The sequence below is a fragment of the Azolla caroliniana genome, unplaced genomic scaffold (assembly GCF_043228905.1).
Source record: "Azolla caroliniana isolate FFs.n. ecotype wild unplaced genomic scaffold, voAzoCaro1.0.p SCAF_1, whole genome shotgun sequence".
NCBI classification, from domain to species: domain Eukaryota; kingdom Viridiplantae; phylum Streptophyta; class Polypodiopsida; order Salviniales; family Salviniaceae; genus Azolla; species Azolla caroliniana.
The window spans coordinates 32,012,566-32,031,208 of record NW_028230436.1 but is presented as its reverse complement, the minus strand read 5'-3'; the positions used below and the strand labels follow the sequence as shown (position 1 = coordinate 32,031,208).

Genomic DNA, 18,643 nt, shown 5'->3' with positions numbered 1-18,643 from the left:
AAGGCTGGTGGCGGTGGGAAACGGGACCCGACTACACGGAAGACACGAGGAGAGTCCGGGAGGGACTCAAACAAAAAGACACCCGAATTTCAGCAAGCAACGAAACGAAGACCGGTTCTAAGGGACCTTCACACCGATCCGGAGACCCCGGCAGTTCGGCCAACGTGTCAACGTGAGACCTAGGGAGAAGGGCGGTGGCGGCAGGGAACGGGACCCGACAATACGAGATAGCGGATTGGGAGTCGGTAAGACGGGGGCGGACGAAGTGCGAAACCCTACGGGCCGGTTACGGTTTCGGAAGGAGCCGGTAGGGGCAAACACGGAGAGGTGTGTCCGGCCGGAAAGGCACACCTGGGACGAAAGAAGAGTCTCGCAAGTGGCCATCGCGGGCCGGACCGAAGCGTGACTACGGGACGGAGTGCAGCACAGGCAATGCCAAACAACGGGCGAGGGTATGGGGACACAGAGGTGCTAGAGAGGGAAGGTGAGCACGAAGGTGGGTTGCGCGGTTCGGAGATAGCGCATAGAAGGCCAGAGAAGGATCCTCCACACCATTCCGGAGACCATGGCGGTTCGAGCTGACGTGGCGATGTAAGACCATGGAGAAGGAAGGTGGTGGCGAGAGGACGAAGGCAACGCGAAACAGCATGGGACGGCAATCAGGACAACACGGATGGTCGACGGAAGCCAAGCGGGCCACTATGGGCGTTCCGCAAGCGGAGGGCATCGGTCATACGACGGAAAACGGGCGTGCATACGGCCAAATAAGGGCTAGCGGAAGTACGCATACTACGGAGATCGCGGCCAAGGACCCATCGACGGGTCGAACGAGCCTACGGGGAGGAAAGCGCGAAGGAAGAACCGAAGCCGACGGGCAGTGAGCCGGGATGCAGATTACGGAAGACCGGTATCTCACCAGCTGAAAACTCTCACCCTTCACCGGATTTGGCACGTATCGGTGGACGTGCGGTTTGGTGGGGGCGGATGTCGTGAAGAATTTCGGCCAAAGGCGGAAATCGGGGAATATTGGCTACATCGACAGGATGCACCATGTGCACTCACCCTTGTATAAACGTGTGAATAGTAGGAGTCAAGTCGGGACAGAGAATCCCATGTAAGCCAAGAGAATCCCATGTAACACATCTCCCTCCTTGTTCTATAAAAGGAAGGGAGCGCCTCTTGTGAAGGGGTTGCCCATTTTCAGTTAGGAGGGTATACCGTTAGGTTTAGTATTTCGTTTCTCTCTTCTTCTTCTTCTTCTTCTTCTTCACCTTCGTGTTTTACTTAGGGTTTGCTTCCGCTCGGCTTCCTGTGCAAGACCCCGCTCGGCACGATGAGCCCAAGAACTCCCCGACGGCGGCTTGACAGCAGACGACCGCTGTAACCTACCTTGGTCTGGCTCGAAGCTGGGAATGTATTCTTACATTCATATATATACATTTGTGTCTGTTTGTGCATATTCATGTCTCTGCTGGGGTCTGGTGTTTGTGCGGCTGTTTTTGGTGTTCTCTTCCCTCCGTTTCTGTACATAAGGGCGTAAGTTGGGTCGACGTGGTGTGTGCGTGTGTGGGTGTCAGTCGGTGTCAAGCGCGCTCTTTCTCTCTTCCTCTCTCCCGTTCGGTTACTTCAGGAACGCGCCCGGAATCGTCTTCTCGGCTTCCCTTCTTCCCTAGTCCGAGACCCCCGTGGTCCCGCCCTTCTACACGCACGCGCGAAACAACGCGACAACGATAAAAAGAGAGAGAGAGAGAGAGAGAGAGAGAGAGAGAGAGAGCCCAGATGGATGTAGCTCAGTTGGTAAGGTTGCCCAAATGGAGACCAAGTGGTCATGGGTTCAACCCCTACATTCCACAGTGGCATCTAGTGAATTAAGAGATATGTAAGAAGTATATAATAGAGAGGTGAGGAAGTTGGGTTTCAAACCCACAACGCAGTGCTAATAGCTTACCACTAGGGTAAGGTAACTACGATAAAAAATAAAAAAAACCGGGAGAGAGAGAGAGAGTAAGAAAAGCAATTGGATGTAGCTCAGTTGGTAAGGTTGCCCAATGGAGACCAGGTGGTCATGGGTTCAACCCCTACATTCCACAGTGGCATCTAGTGAAATAGAGATATATATGAAGTATATAATAGAGAGATGAAGAAATTGGGTTTCGAACCCAAGACACAGTGCTTGTACTGTTATCGACTTACCACTAAGGTAAGCTAATTAGAATAAAAATAAAAATAAAAAACAGAGAAAGAGAGAGAAGCAGTGAGAGAGTCGACAACATATTTCCTTGAGTGACAAAGTCATCTTCCATATGGTTTAAAATGCAAAACATCGAAATAAAACAGTAACCATGCTGAAAGGAAGACATCGTAAACACTCTATTGATTTCTACATACATAACGTTCCCACCCCAAATTGTACAACAAGCTTGATTTTTTTTTCCATTGTTGAAGAAGAAAAATTCAGCCAAATCCTTACTAATCTAACTTCTCCTCTATCAAAATTAGCCCCACTTCAACCTAGTTCTTTTCCCTAACATTATCCCCTCTTCTCACAGAAAAAATAGGTTTATTATCAGGGGTTGGCGGAACCATTCCTCCATACATGATGGTAAACATTGGACCAAGTTATGTTTCAAGTCCCACCATGCCTTCATGATACCTCTAAAAAACTTATCTTGTAGAAAAATATCTATGGAATGATTAAAATCTCTTGAAAACCACCATCTAATACTATCTTGCTAGTTGTCACCTGTGGAAGGCAAAACCTTAAGAAAGACATTAGTATTAACTCCAAGATATACAACTTAAAATACATGTACAAAGTAAACTTCGTAAGTACAAGCCTATGAGAACCAATAATTTACATAATTGACAATGTTGTTAAGCAATTGCATCCCAATAAACTCACGTATGTGAGGAGATAGTACCCATTGCAGTTGAGTACCATTCCAACTAAATCATAGTTTCACAATATATAAATGCATTTGTTTTCTCAAAATCGTACTTGAGATAGGGTATATATGTATGCAACATAGTGAAATCACAATATCCATTGCTTCATACTTCAATGCTAGTCATGGAATCCTATAAGACACAAGCTTTATAGATGTAGTATATATAGTCGGCACACATAGGAGAAAACAATGCTTTTTTTTACCGTGATTTTTAAGTAATCGTAATAATTATTCTTTCCGAGCTTTTTGAATGCTCGATTGGAGATGGAAACATGGTTTCATTAAAACCGTTTCCTTTGAGATATCAATATTTTACCAAAGAGGCAAGGTTGTGTGACTAAGGATGTGCAAAGTTATTTATATGTAAATTGGTCATTGGGGGACGAACAACGAATTGGTTCAGCCTAAAGTAGGAGAGCATTGGAAATTGGCATGAGGTTTATTCATTGCCGTATTGCTCATAACGTTAAGAAAATACTTATGAGAGGCTTTTTGCAAATTTTTGACCTACTGTTATGTGAGACCTGTACAATGGATGTTCATTTCATTCAGTATGATTGAAATGATGAGATGAAGATCAGATTCCCATTGTCATGTTAATAAGTACAGATAGATTTGTGACGGATTGAATATGGTAAAATATATACAATAAACTTTATTTGAATAAATAAGAAGTACAGATTTGTTAATATGTCCTCATAGAATCAATGCTTATTGTAAGGATCTTGACTTCATATTGTTATTGATGGTATACGAATACCATATTAATCACTCAAAACTTGAAGAAGTTACTAGGGCGGAACTGGGGGGGGGAATTTATTCACAGAAGCTAATTCATCCCCATCCAAAGAGTGTCGCGCAATGGCAGGCTGGATCGTGAATAATTAATGTCTGAACATCAATGACTGACAAGTAAAACATGCGTTGAATCCACGAGATGCAAAAGGTGAGCAGCAAGCCTGATGGATGATGCATCAAGCCATTCATTTGATCGAGCTGATGCGCAGAGGTATGGATGAGAGAGAGGGATTGCGCGTAGCCATGGATAAAATGGGGGGGGGGCGGGGGTTGACTTTTGGGTACATGGGCAATAAAGATATTCCAACTTTGAGGAATTGTGGTGGGAGGGAATAAGAATCGATGACCTCTTCTTCTTCTTCTTCTTACTCGGTGAGGAGATATAGAAAAGCAGGGGAGACAAACACGCATTTGAGGTAAGAAGAAAGCATAGTTATGGTGGAACCTACATAAATCACATACACCAAATCATACCTACATACATATACAAATTATGATACATATACATGCATGCTGCACACATATACACACACATAGCATACATAGAGAATTGTGTATTTCTGTGGCCAACAGAAGTCCGGACACCTAAACACATGGAGCATGCAACAAGACATAGATTTCAAGGTTTTCGAAAGTAACCGTATCATAGTCAAGGACGCCGTTTTGGTCTTCGTCCACCAAGGGCAACAGCATCCAAACCCTATCATGTACAGCTCCTCCGTTGAGGATCCTATGCCTGTTTAGAAGCTCCTGGACCGTGATTCTCCCGTCTCTATTTTCATCCAGTTCCATGAATCTGTACCAAAGCTGTTGCTGTTCGTGTGGCATCAATCCCTCGAAGAATCTTTGCCCAGCCTCATGTATTTCTTGGCTGAAGGTCGGCATGTCTGATCCACTGCGAAATGGGGCCGGTGTTTTTAGAGGGAAGAAACGATCAGAAGAGGTGGCTTGGAGGCACTCCCTCTGATTGATTGGTACCAAAAGTTTAGGTGGTGGGGAATTTATTCACAGATCATCTGCATCCATATTCTCGCGTGCAATGGCGTATCGTCAATAATGTTTCAAGATCAATGGACGGACAAGTAAAATATGTCTGAATCCACCAGATGCAAGGTGAGTTGCAAGCCTTATGGATCCATCAGCCCATTCATTCGATCCATCAGGCGCAGAGGTATGGATCAGAGAGAGGAAGAGCGTATCTATGGAGAAATGCGGTAAACTCTGAGGATGTAAAGAAGAAAGTTATTGAGGGAACAGAATCGATGACCTCTTCTTCCACATATGAGGGAACAGAATTAAATATGCAGGGGAGACATCTCGCATTTGAGCAGAAAGCATATATGTATATTTATATATATGTAGGTATATGGTGGAACCGACATAAATCACATACATACATATATACACATTCATGCACACAAGGCACACATAGACTTATGTATTTGTGTGGGCAGCCTTCTTTAACTAACTCTCACTAACATAAAGAGTAGTGGAAGCAAAAGTCCGGACACCATCTTTTTTACTGGAAATGCAAAGCTAACCTAGGTGTTATGACTCATGAGGAAGATTACACTTCAGCTTCTATGGCAGGTGGATCATAATTCCGATTTCGGCTCGAAACCGATCGTATCTCACATGCAAGTCATAGAGCATGAAACAAGACATCGATTCGAAGGTCCTCGAGAGAAGGAAGGCAAACCGTATTGAAGATAATGAGCCTAGATAATCATGGAACTCACCAAAGAATTAAAACGAACTGGGTGGGAGTAAAAATTCGAGTTGAAACGTAAGATCAAATCTAAATTTTCTTCCAAGTCCATCATAATCATTGGACATGTGAAAAGATAAGTAAAAAACCATCTATAGATGACAGTGTGGGATGACCTCAATATTAAAAGTACTAATTATACAGTTATTCTAAATTTGTATGGTACAACGACGTTAGTTATACTAAATCAAATATGAATATATGGAATGAAGTTATAAGTACTAAACGAATTTAACAAGAATTATAGCAATTATACAATACACAAATGTAAAATTTGTACAAATAAAGTGGCTATACATAATAGAAGGACATTGTATTAACTCTTCCATATAAAGGTAAAAATATAGTATTCTATAAATCGGGCATCAGGGCCTGAATTTGACGGGTTAGTATAAAAGTTTTTTGACGGGCATTTTTTAAAGATGTATGTCATATGACACAAGACTGCAAAAACTAACATGTCATTTGACATACAAATTTTAATAATGAAAGTTCTACATGATGCTTTACCAATTTTAATAATGAAAGTTCTATATGATGCTTCATATTGTACATTTCATTACTATAGAAATTACATAAAGATGCACAAATAAACATAACTACCTAACAAAGATAATGAAATGCATAAAATTAGTTTTAACTTAAAATTAAGTAAAAACATTTAGTTTTAACTTAAAACTTAAAACATTAAAATCAAACCTAGAGTTATACACTCTTAAAGTATGTATTTAATAAAGGTTATTGTTTAAAATTTCAATCAAATTTCAACTAATATTATTAGTAAAGAAATTAAGAATAAATATTTGAGAATATATACCATTATTACATGATAATGATATTAGTTTACGCGTGTTATAAAAAACATATAATACTTTGGAATTTTTTTATATAGTATTAATTTATTATAATACACACTTCATATATATAATAAGTGACACATGTATGTATATGTATATAGATTTATAATATATATGACATGGAAAATAGAATTTTCACGTCATTTCACATGCATAATTTGTAGGGACCTTTCGCATGAAAAATGGATATTTAAACTTTATATGTCACTTGACGGGCATTTTTATTATGTGTATGTTTTTTAAGGTCAAAATGGCCTTTGACAGGCATGACACCCGTCAAATTCCCTTGATTGTAAAATAATTGAGTTAGTGTAATCTATATGTAGAAAGTAAACTAAGGAAGTAGAAAATGGTATTTGGCATAGGGTATATATGTGTGCAAACATAGCGAAATCAAAACATCCGCTGCTTCATACTCAAATGCAACCACTTATGGACTCCTCTAAGACACTAGCTCTATAGATGTAGTACATATATAATCACACACATAGGAGAAAACAAAGCATTTTTACCTTGATTCATAAGTATTAGTTAACATTTATTCTTTCCAAACCTGTTGGGATGCTTGATTAGAGATGGATACATCGTTTCATTAAAACCATTTCGTTTTGACGCATTGGTATTAAAGACCTTCACAATGGGTATTTATTCATTGAGAATAGTCCAAATGATGGGGATGCACATCATCTTCCAATTCTTATGCTATTAATGATGGAGCTCTTGGCCTCTAAAGTCTTCAATCTCCATCTTCATCAAGAGCCTCGAATTTTGACCAAATTTATTTGCTGTTCATGTGAGGTAATTTGGTCAAAGCATCTGTGGAGGTAACATGATCAAGATGGTAATATAGGAGCACGTACAATTATCTCATTTCTTAATGTCCGCTCTTCCAAGTCCAGGGTCTGAAGGAACTTACATGTCCATCAAGGTTAACATATAATAGCAGTTGGAATCAATATCTGATCCCATCATTAAATATTATGGGGAAGTACAACACGAATATTGCAAATATTAAATGGAATGAAATTTGCCAAAACAACCATGAACATGGGAAGAACAGATTCAAAGAAGAAGTTTCACACATTCTACTCTTCGCCTTACTTTTGTTGCTTTTGCTTGTTTATTTGTGTTTAGAGGATGTCTAATATTCATTCACTTGTCAGCGGATCAAACAATTTCAAAGTGGATATGACCCTACCAAAAGTGGGGTGTTGTATCCCATCATTTCTTGACATGTTTACTATTTCAAAGTGGAATAAGTTGGCCAACTTTTACTTCATGTCCTTCGATTGTTCATTGCATGGCCGCATTTATTTGTGGCATATCGAATTGAAGAATTTGTAAATGAAGCATATGAAATTGAAGAATTTTAAAAGAGAATATCATATGAGCTTTTGCTTTTATATTAAAAGACAAGAGGAAAAGCTTGAAACAGCCTGCATTTCCAACAAACAACGATAAATATCATCTGTGCCCTCCGAAACAGCCAAACAATAAGTATTGGTTTTAGTTATCGAATGCAAAGCTACTCACACATCTATCATCGTAAAAACGCCAAATTGTCTCTCAACAGGGCTGCCAACTGCGGGAAGTAATTCTGTTCTTTCACAGGCACAGAATTAGCTGGTTACTTCTTGGAAGAGATATTCACATCACAATCGTTCAATGTCCAGTGGACTGTTTATGAGCAAAACCAACATTTGTTTTGAATATATATCCGAGGAAAGTTTGGATTCCAAAACAGCCGCATTTCAAACGATTGACCAGAAAACTTACAAAAATAACAACTTACAGATCCAGGATACACCGTATATTTCTTTTTTTGAGTTGCGAATTTTTGACTTTGTGAGATTTCCAGTTGACGTTTTCTTGTTGTCTTCAACTTCTGAGTTTGAGCTATGATAAGTAGGCCTAAATTATCACCTGGCTCAGTTGATCTATCGATTGAGAAATATGGTTCATCCAAGAAAGAGTCAAATATGTCCAAGGATGAGTATGTGAAAGCCATTCAAAAAGCCAAAGAACATATTCTTGCTGGCGATATATTTCAGATTGTTCTTAGTCAAAGATTTGAGCGTCGAACGTATGCTGATCCGTTTGAAGTCTATAGAGCTTTACGTATTGTCAATCCAAGTCCCCACATGATATATTTGCAGGTGTGTGTTTTATTCTTAATGTTTTTGTGTTTCGTTTTTGACATTCCAGACTAATCTTGTTGGGCATTTCTGTCATTTCAGGCTCGCGGATGCATTATGGTTGCATCCAGTCCAGAGATTCTCACTCGGATAAATAAGGTTTGGGATGTCTGGTTTATTATTTGTGGTCAGAAGTTAGGACCCACTGTATAGGTACTAAGAAACGAAATAGATGTTTGAATTGCTTAAATTGAAGCATTGAATTCTATTATCATTTTTCTTTGGACATTTAATAGTGTGTGTTTAAGTTATTGGATTGTAGGATGAGTTCAACAGACTATTATGTTCTTCATCAGACCGATAGTATGTCTGAACAGTCTTGTGAGAGGCATCTGTTTATGATGTATAGGGGAAAATAGTAAATAAACCCCTTGCTGGAACTAGGAAGCGGGGACAAACGCAAGAGGAAGACAAAAGGTTGGAAGAAGAGCTCTTGCAGGACGAGAAGGAGTGTGCATAACATGTTATGCTCGTGGACTTGGGCCGCAACGATGTAGGAAAGGTGTGACAAAGGCCATGTGTTTGATTTGATCCTTCTGAAACTTGATGATGGCATAGGGTTTTCTCAGCTCCACAACTACAAGCTAAATCCTCCTTCAGCCAACCGTGTAGATATAGAGAGTTACTCATCCCTTTTATAACCCCACAATCTATCTGTGTCTGTCTATCTCTCACTTCTCTTATTTGCTTTCTAACTAAGATCGTATGGTTCTCTTTTCATTGTTGGTGGTCATGGTTTCAAAACCGAAACATGAAGCTGCTTCTTCTTTTTTCCCTTTTCATATAATAGAATTGTTCTAGGAACGACCACAAGTTGAGTAGGTTCAATAACAAGTGACAAAGGCATATATTTGAATACTTGAAATGCGGCCCCCATTATATATTGCTCACTTCGAACGCATAAAAAAAGCATCTTCTCTCAAAATCTCGATTTTGTATGTCTTTTACCATTGTTATCTCATATATCCATGTTTCTCTATTGTATTCTATGTCATGCCGTTCTCTTGTAGCTTTCTCATACCTTTCAACCTATTTCTTTTCCCTAACATTATCCCCTCTTCTCATAGAAATAATGGGTTTATTATGAGGGGTTGGCATTCCTCAATACATGATCGTAGACATTGGACCATGTTATGTTTCAAGTCCCACCATGACTTCATGATACCTCTAAAAAACTTATCTTGTCAAAAAATATCAATGGAATGATTAAAATCTCTTAAAAACCACCATGTAATACTATCTTGCTAGTTGTCACCTTTGGAAGGCAAAACCTTAAGAAAGACATTAGTATTAACTCCAAGATATATAGCTTTAAATACAATATTATACAGATCACACACATCCCTTCATTGTAAAATTGTGGTAGTATAATCTACATGTACAAAGTAAACATCATAAGTACAAGACTATCAGAATCAATCATTTACATAATTGACAATGTTGTTAAGCAATTGCATCCCAATAAACTCACATATGTGAGGAGATAATACCCATTGCAGTTGAGTACCATTCCAACTAAATCATAGTTTCACAATATATACATGCATTTGTTTTCTCAAAATTGAGATAGGGTATATATGTATGCAACATAGTGAAATCACAATATCCATTGCTTCATACTTCAATGCTAGTCATGGAATCCTCTAAGACACAAGCTTTATAGATGTAGTATATATAGTCGGCACACATAGGAGAAAACAATGCTTTTTTTTACCGTGATTTTTGAGTAATCGTAATAATTATTCTTTCCGAGCTTGTTGAAGATGGAAACATGGTTTCATTATAACCGTGATTGGAGATGGAAACATGGTTGTGCAAAGTTATTTATTTGTAGATTGGTGATTGGGGGACGGACAAACAATTGGTTCAGCCTAAAGTAGGAGAGCATTGGAAATTGGCATGAGGTTTATTCATTGCCCTATTGCTCATAACGTTAAGAAAATACTTATGAGAGGCTTTTTGCAAGTTTTTGACCTACTGTTATGTGAGACCTGTACAATGGATGTACATTTCATTCAGTATGATTAATAAGTACATATAGATTTGTGATGGATTGATTATGGTAAAATATATACAATAAACTTTATTTGACTTTTGGGTACATGAACAATAAAGATATTCCAAATTTGAGAAATCGTGGTGGGAGGGAATAAGAATCGATGACCTCTTCTTCTTCTTCTTCTTACTCATAATCATGGGACCATATCAAAGTTAACTAGGCTACATAATCATGGAAGTCATCAAAGAAACCAAGAGTACAAGGCACGAGTTCCAAACCCGCAAAATACCAGAGACTATTGTACAACAATTGAAACACAAAGACTTCTAAATGCATTGTCCCACGGACATGAAAACATACTCAAAATCTCATTATAATTTGATGTAGAAAAGGACAACAAAATGCTCGGTACACAATTGATTCTCGTAATTTCTAATCATAAACATTTCATTTTCTTTGAACAATCTCATGATTAAAATGAAACAGCTTTGGAGACCAAAATGAAGGTTAGGCCGGTGGTTCCTCCTCACGTAACAAAAGGGCACATATGGACAAATCTTCTCATGATGTGGATCTTGATATCGGTAATCCTCAAAGGCATTGGTCAACCAAATTGGGACACTTGGATACAATGTTTATTTGGTAAGAGCTGATCTTATTGAATTAGCAAGAGACATTTCTGAACTACTAATTGAATTCAATGTGGTAATGTGCAATTCTATTTTGTAGTGGTCTACTATGTAGACCTAAAGAACCATGAACATGTACATTTGGTTGTAGTATAGATAGCATCTCAAAACAAAGCAAACATATTTAGAGTAGAACTTTGGGGTACAAATTTTATAATTTGAAAGTGAATTCTTTATGGACTAGGTCGTGTTAATTTTAGCTCCTGGAGGGTTTCAGACATTAAAATTTTGTCATGTATATAGTACATAAATTTTTCTTGCATATTTTGCTTTCTTCCTTGAATAAGTTTCACAAGATAACCTTTGTCTTATATAAATGTAAAGTGCTCTCCGGTATTCAATCAACTGGTATTAATGCCAGGTCTTAGCACTTTCTTATGCTGGCAAATGCGAACCAACAAGGGATAGGAGATACTATTTTAAACACTCTTGTGGATGAAACTAATGCCAGAGCTTTAGGGAACAAACTCAGAAACTTTATATGCATCTAAGACAAGTAATAATAAATTGTTTTTTCTTAAAAGAGCAATGCATTTAATGTATAGAGATATAGAGAAGGTAATTGTGTCTTTGATTATTTAAATGAATTTCGTTTTTCTTTTTTCTTTTTTTTTCCAAACAAAATATGCTTTGTTAGTAAAATTATGCATACATGACGACCTGATTAGGCTAACAACATTACAATGGCTCTAGCCAAGACGACCCAGTTAGGGTTTATTGTAGATTACACATCCAATACATGGTCATGTTACCTTAATTATATTATTCTAGATCATTTATTCTACATGTAAGAGATTTTAGAAGCTTCTAAAGAGCTCCGGAAGCTTGAACATGTATAAATACAGGGGTAAAACTTAGCAGTGACGGAAGGTGAACAACACAGTGACGGAAGCATAATTCAGTTCTTATTCTCTTGTCTATTTTCTCTCTCTCTCTCTCTCTCTCTTTCTTGTTCTCTTGTCTAAATTTATATGCATAAACGGACATTGGACATTTACCTTAATATTAATGAATAGAGTTTGGTAAGGCTTGTTCGACGCCGATCCGTATCCCCAAATGTCGCCTCGAACTCTTCTAGGAACGCCGTGATATAGTATTTGTTGAAGATATAGTCCAACCATAATTAATAAGTACACATTGATTTGTGATGTTTTGATTATGATAAAATATATACAATAAAGTTTATTTGAATAATTAATATGTACAGATTTGTTAATATGTCCTCTCATGGAATCATTATTGTAAGGAGATTGAATTCATATTGTTATTGATGGTACATGGATACCATATCAATCACTCCAACCTGTTCTCCATCTGTTGTACTTCACATAATAGAACACAAACTAGCCAGAGTCATGACGTTAGAGACAGTATTCACGACCATAACCACCGTAGACAATCTCCACCTCTTCCTTCGACTGTGGTCGGTGGTAGTGTTCATCTGCAATCAGGATATACAAGGGAGGGGGCAAATGTTATTAGCAATGGCGTATACAAGGGAGATGTGGTAGAAATAGAAATGTGGTTGGATCATCACGACAAAGATAAGAATGAGGTTGTGGTAGTTTAATTTGGGTCCAGAGGAGTTACTCTGTGTCTGTGAGTGTGCTTGTTTTATGATGTTAGTTTTCTCACCTCGTCGGCGGTGGTGACCGGTGCTACAAGTTGTTGTTCATGGGCGGGATCAGGATGATGAAACTGCGGCTGGGGGAGGTTACTAAGCAAAGGCGGAAGGGTTTGGAAGCGATGGTGATGGTGATGGTGATGGTGATGGTGATGGTGATGGTGATGGTGATGGTGATGGTGATGGCTGTAGCTGTGATGGTGATGGCCACGAGAACAGGAAGAGCAAAGGTCGAGTAAGCAGTCTAGGCAATGGACGCCATCATAGATTATGAGACGCCTGCACGCACCGCAAAAATGTCCGCAGGCGAACACAAAGAAGAGTGCCTTGCACTCATCGTTGTCAAGGACGCCGTTTCGGTCATTGTCCAGCAAGGGAAACAGCATCATAACCCTATGATCTACAGCTCCTCCGTTGAGGATCCTATGCCTGTTTAGAAGCTCCTGAATCGTGATTCTCCCGTCTCTATTTTCATCCAGTTCCGTGAATCTGTACAAAAGCGCTTGCTTTTCGTGTGGCCTCAATCCGTCGAAGAATCTTTGCCCAGCCTCATGTATTTCTTGGCCTAAGGTCAACATGTCTGATCCACTGCCAAATGGGTCCGGTGTTTTTAGAGGGAAGAAACGATCAGAAGAGGTGGCTTAGAGGCCCTCCCTCCGATTGATTGGTACCAAAAATTTAGGTGGTGGGGAATTTATTCACAGATCATCTGTATCCAGATTCTCGCGCGCAATGGCGTATCGTCAATAATGTTTCAAGATCAATGGACGAACAAGTAAAATATGCGAGGTGAGTTGCAAGCCTCATGGATCCATCAGGCCATCAATTCGAATGATTGAGCGCAGAGGTATAGATCAGAGAGAGGAAGAGCGTATCTATGGAGAAATGGGGTAAACTTTGAGGATGTAAAGAAGAATGTTATTGAGGGGACAGAATCGATGACCTCTTCTTCTTGCTCTGCGAGGAATTAAAAATGCAGAGGAGACAACTCGCATTTGAGCAGAAAGAATATATGTATATATATATCTATATATGTATGTATGTATGTATGTATGTATGTATATGCTGGAACCGACATAAATCACATGCATACACACAAGGCACACATAGACTTATAGTATTTGTGTGGGCAGCCTTCTTTCACTAACATAAAGAGTATTGGAAACAAAAGTCCGGACACCTAAACACATAGACCATGAAACAAGACATCGATTCGAAGCTCCTCGAAAAAGGAAGGCAAACCATATCAAAGATAACAAGGCTAGATAATCAAGGAACTCACCAAAGAATCAAAACGGACTGGGTGCAAGTAAAAACTCGAGTTGAAATATTTGAAAGGTTGCGGTGGGGGCGGGGCGGGGCAAATGATGCTAAGATCAAATGTAAATTTTCTTCCAACTCCATCCGAATCATTGGACATATGAAAAGATAAGTAAAAAACTATCTACATATGACTGTGTGGGATGAGTTTAATATATAGTTATTCTAAATTTGTATGGTACAACGAGGTTAGTTATACTAAATCAAATATGAATATATGGAATGAAGTTTTAAGTACTAAACGAATTTAACAAGAATTATAGCAATTATACAATACACAAATGTAAAATTTGTACAAATAAAGTGGCTATACATAATAGAAGGACATTGTATCAACTCTGCCATATAAAGCCAAAAATATAGTATTCTATAAATCGGGCATGTCCCTTAATTGTAAAATAATTGAGTAAGAGTAATCTATATGTAGAAAGTAAACTTATGAAGTAGATAACTACACTTTACAATGTAGTTAATTGATTGTATCCCGATTCCCAATAAAGTCACATATGTCATAACCATCATGGTTGACCACCATATTGATCACATTGTACTTTTACGATCTAAACATGCATTTGTTTTCTGAAAATAGTATTTGGCATACGGTATATATGTATGCAAACATAGCGAAATCAAAACATCCATTGCTTCATACTGGAATGCAACCAGTTATGGACTCCTCTAAAACAGTAGCTCTATAGATGTAGTACATATATAGTCACACACATAGGAGAAAACAAAGCATTTTTACCGTGATTCATAAGTATTAGTTAGCATTTATTCTTTCCAAACTGGATGATTGATTAGAGATGGATACATGGTTTCATTAAAACCATTTCGTTTTGACCCACTAGTATTAAAGACCTTCACAATGGGTGTTTATTCATTGGGAATGGTCCAAATGATGGGATGCACATCATATTCCAATTCTTATGCTATTAATGATGAAGCACTTGGCCTCTAAGTCTTCCATCTCCATCTTCATCAAGAGCCTCGAACTTTGACCAAATTTATTTGTTGTTCATGCGAGGCAATTTGGTCAAAGCATCTGTGCAAGTAACATGATCAAGATGGTAATATAGGAGCAGGTACAAGTATCTCATTTCCTAATGTCCGCTCTTCCAAGTCCAGGGTCTGAAGGAACTTACATTTCCATCAAGGTTAACGTATAATAGCAGTTGGAATCATTATCTAATCCCATCATTAAATATTATGGGGAAGTACAACACCAATATTGCAAATATTACATGGAATGAAATTTGCCAAAACAACAATGAACATGCAAAGAATACATTCAAAGAAGAAATTTCATGCATTCTATTCTGCACCTTACTTTTGTTGCTTTTGCTTATTTATTTGTGTTTACAGGATGTCTAATATTCATTCACTTGTCAGCGGATCAACGATTTCAAAGTGGAAATGACCCTACCAAAAGTGGGGTGTTCTATTCCATCATTTCTTATGTTTACTATTACAAAGTAGAATAAGTTGGCCAACTTTTACTTTATGTCCTTCGATTGTTCATTGCATGGCCGCATTTATTTGTGGCATATCAAATTGAAAAATTTGTAAATGAGGCATATGAAATTGAAGAATTTTAAAAGAGAATATCATATGAGCTTTTGCTTTTATATTAAAAGACAAGGGGAAAGGCATGATCTGAACGATCTACATTAGGCGCACATGGGTACTCTAGTAGACATGTGTACATATTACAAGCACTCACAAACATCGCCCATGTTGGGAACTTGACGTTCCTTATGTCCGACCCTCGGCCACAACCGAGATTCTTTACATACACAGAAAAACAGGTAATGAAACGCGACACAAAAGAGGAGAAATGGTACACAGGAGGTATACGTGGAAAACCCCAAAATAGGGGAAAAACCACGGCAGCCCACAAGCTGCAAACTGTCACTATGTAGAAATATACAACAGTGAGACCACTGAGGCAACGACCTCGTGCTCTCAGATCTTCGCCACAGGCGGCGATTACAACAGAGGCAACGACCTCGTCTCTCTCTCTCTCTCTCTCTCTCTCTCTCTCTCTCTCTCTCTCTCTCTCTCTCTCTCTCTCTCTCTGTGTACAGTTACGCGCTCTGATTTCTTCTTGCACACACAAGAAGGAATAACAACAAGAATGACAACACACACATAACTAAAAGTTTGCCCTAAGTCATATTTATACTAATATGACTTTTCAGCTATTTACAAATGTAGCCTCGATGGGCTCCATCCGGCTCTCCGCAGTCGGTTACTCCTCATCCGGTTCATACCGGGCCTACACAATCCGACTCTCCGCAGTCGGGTACTCCTCATCCGGCTTTCCGCAGTCGGGCCTTCACCATCCGACTCTCCGCAGTCGGGTACTCCTCATCCGGCTTTCCGCAGTCGGGCCTTCACCATCCGACTCTCCGCAGTTGGGTACTCCTCATCCGGCTTTCCGCAGTCGGGCCTTCACCATCCGACTCTCCGCAGTCGGGTACTCCTCATCCGGCTTTCCGCAGTCGGGCCTTCACCATCCGACTCTCCGCAGTCGGGTACTCCTCATCCGGCTTTCCGCAGTCGGGCCTTCACCATCCGACTCTCCGCAGTCGGGTTCTCCCCATCCGGTTCATACCGTTTCGGCCTCGGCCGAGTTTGTTCGTCGGCACTGTTCTTCTCCCTTTCCATCCGGAGGGACCTGTCTACCAACAGCCCATTCACGTTCGTAGTTATGAAAATATCCACGCTTTCCGTCCAAAACCAAGAACCACCACAGCTTGCTATGACTTTTTTACCCATCGCCTGGATACATGGTAATAATGAGAATGATAAAAGAGAATGAATTGATTTCTCTGCAATCTTCACAAAGGAGGCTACACATTGAACAGAACATCTTGTTATAATGTCCCACACGATAGGAAAAACAAAAGCCCTCAATTCTAAAAGTCTTCAAATTCCTCTGCAATACCTTAGGAACAACTCAATCAATGCCAAGGCTTGAACGGCCTTCTGAAACAGCCTGCATTTCCAACAAACAACGATAAATATCATCTATGTCCTCCTAAACAAAAGAGTTAGCGTTTTTTGAGCCCAACAACTACAAACTTGGGTGTGTGTGTGTGTGTGTGTGTGTGTGAGAGAGAGAGAGAGAGAGAGAAGCAGTTAGAGAGTCGACAACATATTCCCTTGAGTTACAAAGTCATCTTCCATATGGATAGAATGAAGTTGTTTAAAATTCAAAACATCGAAATAAAACAGTGACAAGAGTTTTTAAAACCCCTTACACCCAACAAGACATATAAAGTTGAAAACATACCATACCAAAATAGACTAATTTGAGAAGGCTGAAAGGAAGACATCGTAAACACTCTATTGATTTATGCATACATTACGTTCCCACCCCAAATTGTATGACAAGCATGAGTTTTGTTTTCCATCGTTGAATAAGAAAAATTCAGCCAAATCCTTACTAATCTTTCTCCCCAAACTTGGGTGGGTGTGTGTGTGTGTGTGTGTGTGTGTGTGTGTGTGTGTGTGTGAGAGAGAGAGAGAGAGAGAAGCAGTTAGAGAGTCGACAACATATTCCCTTGAGTTACAAAGTCATCTTCCATATGGATAGAATGAAGTTGTTTAAAATTCAAAACATCGAAATAAAACAGTGACAAGAGTTTTTAAAACCCCTTACACCCAACAAGACATATAAAGTTGAAAACATACCATACCAAAATAGACTAATTTGAGAAGGCTGAAAGGAAGACATCGTAAACACTCTATTGATTTATGCATACATTACGTTCCCACCCCAAATTGTATGACAAGCATGAGTTTTGTTTTCCATCGTTGAATAAGAAAAATTCAGCCAAATCCTTACTAATCTTTCTCCCCAAACTTGGGTGTGTGTGTGTGTGTGTGTGTGTGTGTGTGTGTGTGTGTGTGAGAGAGAGAGAGAGAGAGAGAGAGAAGCAGTTAGAGAGTCGACAACATATTCCCTTGAGTTACAAAGTCATCTTCCATATGGATAGAATGAAGTTGTTTAAAATTCAAAACATCGAAATAAAACAGTGACAAGAGTTTTTAAAACCCCTTACACCCAACAAGACATATAAAGTTGAAAACATACCATACCAAAATAGACTAATTTGAGAAGGCTGAAAGGAAGACATCGTAAACACTCTATTGATTTATGCATACATTACGTTCCCACCCCAAATTGTATGACAAGCATGAGTTTTGTTTTCCATCGTTGAATAAGAAAAATTCAGCCAAATCCTTACTAATCTTTCTCCTCTATCAAAATTAGCCCCACTTCAACCTATTTCTTTTCCCTAACATTATCCCCTCTTCTAATAGAAATAATGGGTTTATTATGAGGGGTTGGCACAACCATTCCTCCATACATGATGGTAGACATTGGACCAAGTTATGTTTCAAGTTCCACCATGCCTTCATGATACCTCTAAAAA

At 39.1% G+C, this 18,643-nt stretch overlaps 1 protein-coding gene and 1 pseudogene across 2 annotated transcripts; one reads left to right on the top strand and one right to left on the bottom strand.

The window, feature by feature from the left end:
• The first annotated feature begins 8,182 nt into the window (after positions 1–8,182).
• Positions 8,183–17,594, top strand: LOC147869797 (anthranilate synthase alpha subunit 1, chloroplastic pseudogene; annotated as a pseudogene). Its single transcript, XR_015530546.1, has 3 exons — positions 8,183–8,527; positions 8,609–8,665; positions 17,532–17,594. The product of XR_015530546.1 is annotated as an anthranilate synthase alpha subunit 1, chloroplastic pseudogene (transcript).
• LOC147869798 (uncharacterized) lies at positions 12,411–13,654 on the bottom strand. The gene is made up of 2 exons (XM_087333276.1): positions 12,890–13,654; positions 12,411–12,695 (listed from the first exon to the last, which is right to left on the bottom strand). The coding sequence occupies exons 1-2, from the start codon at positions 13,454–13,456 to the stop codon at positions 12,579–12,581; spliced, it is 684 nt and encodes a 227-aa protein (XP_087189402.1). The 5' UTR covers positions 13,457–13,654; the 3' UTR covers positions 12,411–12,578.
• Positions 17,595–18,643: the final 1,049 nt, after the last annotated feature.